The sequence below is a fragment of the Trachinotus anak genome, unplaced genomic scaffold (assembly GCF_046630095.1).
Source record: "Trachinotus anak isolate AG129_WGS33_773 ecotype Australia unplaced genomic scaffold, CSIRO_AGI_Tana_v1 ptg000025l, whole genome shotgun sequence".
NCBI lineage: Eukaryota > Metazoa > Chordata > Actinopteri > Carangiformes > Carangidae > Trachinotus > Trachinotus anak.
Genome location: NW_027273876.1, coordinates 4,283,400 through 4,293,963, shown reverse-complemented (window position 1 = coordinate 4,293,963; position 10,564 = coordinate 4,283,400). Strand labels below are relative to the sequence as shown.

Here is a 10,564-nt window from a genome sequence, read left to right as displayed (position 1 = left end):
TAGATCAGTAAATTTCAAAAGCAGCATGTGAATTATTGCTCATAAATCAAGTCAAAGTTCAACTTTTATCTCGAAGAGGGACAAACTTCCACAGCATGCAAACACACAGAAGAGGGGAGTGGAAAATGTGCAAAATGAGATTTTATTGATGTTTTATTGAAAGAATGTGAGCTAATTTAATTAAGAAAATAATTTTTTAAATCAAAACCCAAAGTGAAAACTGTGCTGTAGGTCTCCTGGGAGTGTTATCTGCAAGGACAGGATGAGGCTGGCAGGCTGAGCCTTGCTTGGTGCAGAGAAGTTGCTCACACCTGTGTGCAGTTTAAAGGTGCTAATGACGACAGGTGGGCAGATTGTACATTAGTGGTGTTGCTGGCTTCAGCTGCTTTTTCCCCAGGCGATCCCTGCTCAGCCTGGCCCCAAACCACCCCTGCTAATCCCATCAGGTAACCTCTCAAATCTTCTCCTAATCAACCTTCATCTCACGGTCCAGTAGAAACAAATTCACACAAGAAAACATGTTGGAAGTTGAACATAGTGTTTGTTCTCTGGTGAATGAACATATATAAAACGTGATTGTCCAAATGTAATCTATGTACCTGTCATTCACTTGAAGTTGTCTTTAGATAATTGGATTTGAAATGAATGAAACGTTGAATTCATAAGCAAGAAAATGCACCATTTTCAAACCAATACACTGAGCAGAGTTGTTGTTGTTGTTGTTGTTGTTGTTATAGCAAATGTTTTGCTTTGTCTGATTTAATCAGTGTGATTAGGTGTCATTTCAACTGATCTTTCTCAGTCTAGTGTTAAACGTTGACTAACAGACACAGAACAGTTGCACAGAATCTGCTGATATCATGTTTCTGACCAAACATAAGTATTTAAAATTGTTTGGTTTGTGTGTTTGTTTTTGAATTGAGCTACTACTGGTAATGGTATAACCGAGTGTGTTAAGTTATTGTCTTCATTCAGATTAATCAGTGAATGTTCAGTGGTGTTTTGTAATGATGGATTCAAATTGAGAGTGCAAATCTGGGGCCAGTTTATCAAATATTTTTTGCCCTTAATTTAAACTATATTAACAGACTTCACATAGACATCTAACGGATACTGAGAAAATTCAGTTTTTCCATATTTCTTCAAACCAGTAAAACTTGAAGGACCTGGATTGTGAAGGGCTGTTGTATTAGATTGCAATTGTTTTTAGTTAGGTGTATCTGGCAAATGAGATATGCAACTTTAAAAAAAATTATTATTATTATTATTATTATTATTATTATTTTGTTTAAGAAACTGTCCTCAAAGTACCAAGTCCTGTCACATTAAGAAGCCACAGCATCACAGGTCTACAGGGCTCTGAGCTCTTTGTGAAACTACTGAGGTCAAACTAGCTAAAACTGTCTAACTTATCTACCATTTGAGTGATCTAATACAACTTGATTATTTACATGATATGATTAACAGATAAGAGTATTGATGTTTCATCAGCTGCAGGATCTCTGACATTGGCTCAGATAAAGTGTTAAGTTCATCTGCCTGGACTAAAATCTAAGTCATTTATTGGTTGGAAGAAAAAAAAAAAGAACATGGAGCTTAGCAAATTGCATAATATACACTTTAATATTATGACGCACAACCAAGGATAGTTTGTGTTCATGTTTTATCAGTGGAAGTGATTGTGGTCAAGGTTCAAAGGTTCATTTTAACTGTCAGACTTTTTCTTTTTTTAGTTTTCATTCTGTGTGTGTCGCCCTTCAGAGCAGCAGGAGAGCATCTGCCGTGCACACACCACCACCACACACCTGCCTGTCAACTGGCAGCTGAGAGGAACACCTGAGAGGACCAGCAGCAGGTAGGAGAGCTAATGTAATGCAACGCATTGATCACCTGAATCACCCTGTTGTGTCAGCATGGGTCCATTCTTACATGCTAATAATGGATTTGTCAGATGACTGCTGTACTGCAGCCAAAATACTGATTATTTTACACTGTAAAATGAAGTTTGGTAGGTAGTGTTATTATTGTGAGTTTTACCACCAGTTTCATAATTAGCATGTTAATTTTAAATGTTAATGGAAACACAAAAGTCATAAAACAGGCTTGTTACCAATAAGACTGCTGGTATAGTATGTTGTCATAAAATAATTGACCTCGACCTCAAGCTTAGTTCACAATTATGACACATGACCCAAAGGTTAATAAAACTTTATTTTATGCTTATTTAAAGAAATAAAATCAGTTGAAACCCCTTCAGATGTCATTGTATCTTTGTCTGACACAGAATCAGTGTAACAGTGATTCCACTCATGGTCAATGTATGTAAATAATCAGATGTCAAGTTAAGGCCACTATCGCTGCATGTATGGACTGTAATGTTGTTCTAAGCCTTCATGGGTTGGACGCTATCTTGAGTGATTAGACATAACTGTTGTGCAACTTATGTTGACTTTGACCTCAAGTTATTGTACAGACAACATTAAGAGCAGTGTCAAGGAGCTGAGAAATGTATTATAAGACAATATATCTAGAGTGGTGTAGTTTGAGTGAAATCGGTTATTTGTAAACATTAATTCATCAACGTTTCTCTGCATCCCAGCAGATTTGGCACCATGGAATTCCTTTTCCAGTTGCTCTTCTCCCCGCTCCCGACCCCAGCCATCATCTCCCTGTTCGCCCTGGCAGCCGCCACCTTGTTTTACCTCAACACACGACCCAGTCCCCTCCGCACTCCGATTGACCTCAAACACCAAACTGTGGGGATCAAGGTAAAGAGTGCCAAGCTGTCGGGTTATTGAATGAAGTGGGCATGTTCCTTGTCTAGGTCGAAATAAAGGATGTATAGTGAAATGCTGCCTTCACACCTTTAACCCTTGGGTTTTATAGCAGACAGGATTAACTGATGAGCATTTCTATGGCGGTTCAGTGCACGAGATGAACAGTGAAGCATATTTTACAGTTTATCAGTGAAGTGCTTCTGCTTGACGTCCTCAGGATGGAGCAAGAAAGACCGCTTTGCTTGAGGGTAACAACAACCTGATGTCATACTGCTATGAAGACGCCAAGACCATCTATGAGGTTTTTCAGAGGGGGCTGAAAGTTTCAGGTGATGGAAACTTCCTTTTACTTTCTCTTACTGATGCTTCTCACAGGGTCATGCTACCAGCCTCCGTCACTTACCGTTCGTGCTGAAGAGCATTTTAATGGTGCTGCGGTTGCTTCAGATTCTTCTTAGGAAAGTGTTTTGTTTTAATTTAGAGCAGTACCTCTATGATTCAGAGAAACAAGATGGTGAACTTTAAAACTTCTCCTATTCCCAGTCTTTAGGTTGAGCTATAAGCCTCCTTGCTATAGCTGCATATTTATTTAATTTAATTCTAACTCCCAGCAAAAAAGCAAATAAACTTATTTCCCAAAATGTCAGACTATTCCTTTTTAAAATGAAGGGTCTAAATAAGCTATTAAACTATTATGATAATACAATACATGTAATTTGATGTTGGCCTCATGTCTTGTTTGCAGGTAATGGTCCATGCCTGGGCTACAGAAAACCAGGAAGGCCGTACCAGTGGCTGAAGTACAAACAGGTAAAACATCCGTCAACACCAGTAAACATGGTGAAAATGACCTGCTGTGACTTTCAGCTGACCTTCCTAACTCCACTTCCTCTTGATGAAGGTGTCTGACAGAGCGGAGCACCTGGGGTCAGGGCTGCTTCACAGAGGTCTGAAGCCAAACCAAGACACTTTTATTGGCATCTTTGCCCAGAATAGACCTGAAGTAAGTGAAGTCTTGGCTTGTTTTGTAAAGAGAGCAACTTCAGTTTTAACTACAAGCCGTAACTTTGCTGTTTCATTGGTCGTTATCAGTGGATTATTGGTGAACTGGCCTGTTACACCTACTCCATGGTAGCGGTTCCCCTGTACGACACCCTGGGTCCTGAGGCTCTTGTGTTCATTATCGACCGAGGTAATTGGAGCTTCTCTCTGCTTTCTTAATGCTGCTAATTACAGAGCCGGGTCGGAGTCCAGTAACTCGCTGGTCCCCACAGGGATTCGTTTCAAGTGTGCTCTAATCTCTTCTCACTTATTTATTACACCCTCTCCTTCAATCTGTGCTTCATTCTTCTTTTATCTGATCTCTTCTGGACAATTTATCACAACACAAAGAGCATGACTATTACTGTAAGTCTGCTGTTATAATACTGCTGGTCTGGTTTTTATAAATCCTGTAATTTACTATATGAATCTTAACTGAAATTACAACTCTGCTCTACAGTGTTGACATACTTGCCTTTATAATGACACTGGTGTCAACTTTTGCCGCTATTTGTGCTATAAATTTGACTATTTTCTTCCTTTCAGCGGAGATCTCCACGGTGCTTTGTGACAATCAGAAGAAGGCAGAAACACTGCTGCAGAACCGGGAGAAAGGCCAGAGTCTTGTTCTCAAAACCATCGTCATCATGGACCCTTTCAACTCCGAGTTGGTCGAGAGAGGAACAAAGTGTGGGGTGGACGTCGTGTCCATGCAGGATGTGGAGGTAACTTTGCTGAGCGCAAATAAGTGGTAACCGATGACTCATTGCTTGTTGGCGTCATTTTGAGAATGAGCAATTGTTTTTTGATCTGTATTTACAAACTGTTACTGTTCTAAGAAGCACTAACATTTATGGGAAACATGTTTTGTTTTTTGTTCCCCAGGCTCTGGGGAAAAGTAATCTTCAAAAACCAATTGTAAGTTTATGGTGTATCCATGTAATCGATTTTAAGAGACTTAACAAGCTGCATGCTGCTCTGATGGTGCTGATTTCATGTCCCAACAGCCACCAAAGCCTGAGGACCTCAGTATTGTTTGCTTCACCAGCGGCACAACAGGTGATTTTTGCGTTTTCCGGTATTTTATTTCACCTGCAGGGTTTAGTGTTGTGGGTTTTTTTTTTTTTTAATAATAAATCAAAGTGGAGGAAGAAGAACTTAACTAAAAACAACCCTATGCATCGATGATGTTTTAATCTCAAATGTGTCTGCACAGAATGAGCTGTATAATCATGAAAAGCAAGAGCAGCCATGGTTGTTTCATTTTGGTCAAGCTTGAGTAGGGATGGCAGGGTTTGTCAGTTGGTTCAGGTGAAACATCTTGATTACTACATGACGGATTAATGAGATTTTATAAAAAAATTTGTGGTCCCCAGATGATGTCTTCTAATAACTTTGGTGATCCACTGACTTTTCTTCTTGTGAAATGACTTGATGAATATAGGATGGACTGACATAAAATTTGGTGCACACATCTGTCCCTCCCTTCAAGTGTTAGTGTTGATTAGCAAATGGTTGCTAAGATGGTTAATTTAGGAAACACTGTATCTGCAAAACTTTAGCTTTAGCCTTTAGTTACAGTAATTTAGTGCATCAAGTACAGCCTCAGAGCTGCCAGCCTGGTTGTGGTTTCTTAGGCTTCTTGAATGCTGTATTTACATCATTTGATTCTATTTCCAAGGTTTTACCTGAAATAAATTGATTGTAAGTCTTATATCTTTGTTCTCAGGAGACCCCAAGGGCGCGATGCTGACCCATGAGAATGTGGTCTCTGATGCTGCAGGTGTCATCAAAAGCTTTGAGGTGCCTGTGCTTTTAAATGTGGTATAAATAAATGTCAATTTCAATATATGAGATGTGTCATTGTAACAAAATGCCTGTGTGTCCTACAGACGTCAGTTGTTCCAAGTACCCAGGATGTCAGCATTTCATTCCTGCCTTTAGCTCACATGTTTGAGAGAGTTGTCCAGGTAAGACCTTGATCAGATCAGAAAGGTGTGTTTATAATCCTCGTCTCTAAATGAGGATTTAGAGCATCTCTCACTGTCTTTTTTTTAAATGACTCTGTCTGATCTTGCAGACGGTGGTATATGGTGCTGGGGCTAGGGTGGGATTCTTCCAGGGCGATATCAGACTGCTGCCAGATGACATGAAAACCCTGCAGCCCACCATTTTCCCAGTAGTTCCTCGACTTCTCAACCGTGTCTATGACAAAGTTAGTAGACACAACATCCCCGTCTGTCATTCTGCTTTAAACATCAAACCCTAGTGTCTTGATTTCAAATGCAGCAATTCCCCCTTTTTTTATATATTCATTTTTCGGAACTAGGTCCAGAGCGGAGCAAAGACTCCGTTCAAGAAATGGCTTCTGAACTTTGCTGTGGAGAGGAAATATGCTGAAGTCAAGGAGGGCATCATCAGGAACAACAGCATATGGGATAAGCTCATCTTCCACAAAGTCCAGGTACAAGTTCTCTTTGAACAAATGCATATTATGTGACGCAAACATCACAAATTCACTGAAAGCAAAAGTTCTTGACTTAACCTCCTTAACCTTGACTGCAGGAGTCTTTGGGGGGACGTGTGCGGATCATGGTGACCGGAGCAGCTCCCATATCTCCCTCTGTTCTCAACTTCCTCAGGGCGGCTCTGGGCTGTCAGGTAATAAACACTTGATCCTCTCTCTGTAGTTCGTCTTCACACTTTTTCAAACAGGCGCACACACCTTAGCATGACCTCAAAGCTTAATTCAGCATTTTCTAGGATCTACTTTTGCTTCTGGAAGGTTTGCAAGGAAATGTTAGTTTCAGTTCCTGAATCGGTCATGTGATATCTGAACTCTGGAAAACTCTGAGGCGTTTGCAACAAAACACTGATACAGTAATGCTTGTGTTTGGGGAGTTGTGGGTTGCACAACAGTGACCAGCTGGTGCTGATTGCTTCATGTTGTCATGATAACCTGGTTGCACTGCTCTCACTCCACTTTTATCTGACCACAACGCTTTAGATCTTTGAGGGGTACGGCCAGACTGAGTGCACAGCTGGCTGCACCTTCACCATGCCAGCAGACGCCACTTCAGGTATGTAGTTCAGAGGCAACTAAAGTTCAACCACTACTGTTTATATTGGAACCTCCGTCCCCTTTTTTTAAAAAAAAAAAAAAAAATCACTTTTGCATCATGTCCTTTTCAAATGCTTGGACAACATTTTAAAATTGGTTAATTTCAGTTTTGAACATTATACAGATCATTAAATATTTGGTATTGAATAAACCCTCCTTGCTTCAAGTACTGAAATGCAACCCCCCCCCCCCCCCCCCCCTTTAACCACAGGGCATGTTGGGGTGCCACTGCCTTGTAATATTGTGAAGTTGGTGGATGTTGAAGAAATGAATTACTTTGCTTCAAATGGTGAAGGAGAGGTAAGTTCATGCACATTCAGCAGGTTGGGTTTGGGTTATTCAAATAATTGCTCAACTAGATAAAAGTCGGAGCAGGATCAAACCCAAGTGGACGCGTCACATCTAAATTAATCAATGTCCTGTTTGGATTAACGGGGAGAGAAGGAAATGCAACCTTTGGTGTTATGTTGATTTTATTTGGGGTAACCAGAGTAGGAATGAAGGGAGATATTTATGGTTTATTTTCTCTAATACTGTGTAGTTGTTTACATTTTGGCAAGCTTTTGGACTGTTTAATGCTTAGGTTTCAAGTAATGGTCCTATTTGTCTTACACTTTTTTTCTTCTCCAGGTCTGTATCAAGGGTAGAAATGTGTTTAAGGGATACTTGAAAGACCCAGAGAAGACTGCAGAGGCCATGGATAAAGATGGTTGGCTCCACACTGGGGATATTGGAAAATGGCTTCCGGTAAGAAATGCCAGAGTAATTTATTTTTTTCCATTGCTGCTATATTTAAATGAGTCAAGCAACTGGTTCAACGTTGCCACCAACTAAATAAGTTTAACCACAAGCTCTTCTGCACCAGATGCATGATGTTTGTGGAGGGAGCCCTTTGGCAGAGTATTAAATTCAATGCTTGAAAGGGATATCAAGTTGAATCAAAGAGTTTTATAATTGAGGTTTTGCAAAACAGATGATTTTATCTTTCTTTGGGGATTGTTAGTCTTTAGTTCACTGGAAGGCAACACGTGTACTCTGAGGCAAAGGGAAACAACATCTTTCCTTGTTTTACATTTTGTATTTTGTTATAATTAAGCACACAATACATCATGTAAACTAGTGAGTTTTTAGAGGTACTGACAAGAAATGAGTGGCGTAAATCTTCTCATATCTTTCAGCGAGACAGGAAATAAGTGTTTTGTTTTTTTTTCCCCAAGTGTTGAGTAAACTCTTAAGTTGATCCTGATACTGTATGATTTAACGTGTCTAAACAAAAGCAAAATCAAAGTTTCCGAAAATTTCAGTGAGACATGGCAACACAATATTAAACATTTAATGGGATAACAGATAATTTGAATTATATAGTCAAAGATAAAAAGTAGAAACTGCATTGTTGCAGCAAAGAACATTGATTTCCACAGAGACTGAAGGTATTTCAGGAATCTTATCTGACCTATCTGTTTTTGGTCAGTCTGGGGTTCTGAAGATCATCGACCGGAAGAAGAATATCTTCAAGCTGGCTCAGGGGGAGTACATCGCTCCAGAGAAGATTGAGAATGTGTATGTGCGCAGTGGACCTGTGGCCCAGGTGTTTGTGCATGGAGACAGCCTACAGGTATGTTAATCCTGGTATTATTAGTCTGTGCAAATACAGCACAGACATTCTCAGTCCTTCTGGTAATAACAGCTGCTTGTTTTTCCTGTCTGTAGTCTTGCCTGGTTGCCATTGTGGTCCCTGATCCAGAGATACTGCCAGGGTTTGCCAAAAATCTGGGGTGCCAAGGCTCCATTGAAGAACTCTGCAAAAATGCAGTAATGTTTCTGTCTTGTCCCCTTTTTATACCAATGTGTAGATGGGCCTTTGTTCTCTCAATAGCTCTAACAGATGATCTGGGGTCACTTCACTATAATACTGTATAAATGTCTTCTCAGGCTTACTTTTATACTCGCGCTCTAGCAAAAGAATATCTGCAGTAAACTCAGTCATTAACACTAAAAGAAGCCAGTTGGACTGGACTTGCATGCTTGCTGTAAAACCCATAAGGAGCGATGTCTGCAAATCTAATTAAATATTCAAAAGTAGAGCATTGTTGAATTGTTTTTCAGCTAAAGAATTACTTACTGGAATGCTTCTAACGGTGATCATTTTGTTACAGGAAATTAAGAAAGCAATCCTTTCAGACATGACCAAACTGGGTAAAGAAGCAGGACTCAAATCCTTTGAGCAGGTAATAGCTCCTCATGAATTCCCCAAATGAAATGACTGTGTAGTGAATAAGCAAGTCAGATATTATCAGGGAGACTTGCAGTTATTGTTAATTGTGCAGTTAGAGTTTTGAAAGTCTACTCTTCTAGAACAGATTCTGATACAGTTGTCAAATTTTAAAGAAAAACTCAACAGCATAAATAAACTGAAACTTTAGGAGGTCATTAACATTTGAGCAGATTTTCTGGTGCCACACATTTCACTAAACTTGGCTCAGTTCCCCATCTAGTGGTTAAAATGAGCATTTTCTGTCATAAAGGACCATCAAGACCATGCTGATTTCAGACCTCGGACTCATTTTTTTGTTTTTTCCCTCTTGTTTTTATGGCCACTTTCTTGTTTTGTTCTATGTTGGTCAAGAATCTTTTTCTTTCCTCTGCAGGTGAAAGACCTGTACCTCCATCCAGAGCAGTTCACCATTGAGAACGGTCTGTTAACTCCCACGCTCAAGGCCAAGAGGGCCGAGCTCAAAACTCTCTTCCAGCCACAGATCGACAAACTATATGCTAACATCCAATAAATGAAATGAACAAACACCACCAACTTACCTGCTTTCCTTATGCCTTTTTTTTTTTTTTTTTTTTTTTTTTTTTTTTTTTTGTCTCTGATGTTTTAATCACAGACACTCATCAATGCAGCTATTGTGAAGTAGCCTTCCTAAATATCCATAACTGTGTTTTTGGCTTTCACGGCAACTAAGGTTGATGCCTGAGTCGCCTGAGACAATGAGGTTCTGTTAAAGTCGTCTTCCTGCTGAACGCCACAGGGCAGTTTGGGGTGAGCTGGACCAGACTCCTTGGCTACAACCTGCGTGAATCATCCTTCAGCAGTTGCAGCTGAAGCCAGAGCTCCAATCAGTTGAGCTGGGTGCATCAAGTTGGATTTACAAAAACCTAGAATGCAGATGTTGAAATGTAACTTCACTATTTGATACTGTCAATGGTGGAAGAGCTGCTCAGTAGCAACACTACTTTTACAAGTAAAAGTATAAAAGTATTAGCATCAAAATATACTTAAAGTAAAAGTACTCTTAATGCAGAATGGCATTCATATTTTATATTAATCTGAACCTGTGAAGTAAAGCTAGCAAGCAAATGTGGAGTAAAATGTACAATATTTCCCCCTGAACTGTAGTGGAGTAGAAATATAAAGTGGCAGAAAATGGAAATACTCCAGTACAACTGGCTTTGGCTGATGTGAGGCCTTCATATTTGTTTGGTTTCCAGGCACTTCTGTATTGTTGGCTGCCAAACGGGATAGCTCCGAGCTTTCAGGAAAATCTGTTTCCCAGTCATAATTACAAATTGGAATAACTTGAAGTCAGAAACCATAATCCAAGGAAACTTAATCCATGATAAG

General features: G+C 39.7%; 1 protein-coding gene across 6 annotated transcripts; it reads left to right on the top strand.

The window, feature by feature from the left end:
* The first annotated feature begins 72 nt into the window (after positions 1–72).
* On the top strand, positions 73–9,744 carry acsl5 (acyl-CoA synthetase long chain family member 5). Of its 6 annotated transcripts, none has more exons than XM_071463758.1 (22): positions 73–446; positions 1,734–1,855; positions 2,603–2,768; positions 2,995–3,106; positions 3,523–3,587; positions 3,679–3,780; positions 3,870–3,969; positions 4,365–4,543; positions 4,704–4,736; positions 4,826–4,877; positions 5,548–5,621; positions 5,711–5,788; positions 5,899–6,033; positions 6,148–6,282; positions 6,384–6,479; positions 6,826–6,898; positions 7,151–7,239; positions 7,570–7,686; positions 8,411–8,554; positions 8,650–8,751; positions 9,096–9,167; positions 9,588–9,744. In XM_071463758.1, exons 3-22 carry the CDS (start codon positions 2,613–2,615, stop codon positions 9,723–9,725), a joined length of 2,052 nt encoding a protein of 683 aa, XP_071319859.1. In that variant the 5' UTR covers positions 73–446; positions 1,734–1,855; positions 2,603–2,612; the 3' UTR covers positions 9,726–9,744. The 6 variants fall into 6 exon arrangements, with proteins under 6 accessions (XP_071319859.1, XP_071319860.1, XP_071319858.1 ...); XM_071463759.1 differs by having other exon boundaries at positions 81–446; positions 1,762–1,855; positions 2,600–2,768; XM_071463757.1 differs by having other exon boundaries at positions 293–446; positions 1,762–1,855.
* The last annotated feature ends 820 nt before the right edge of the window (positions 9,745–10,564 follow it).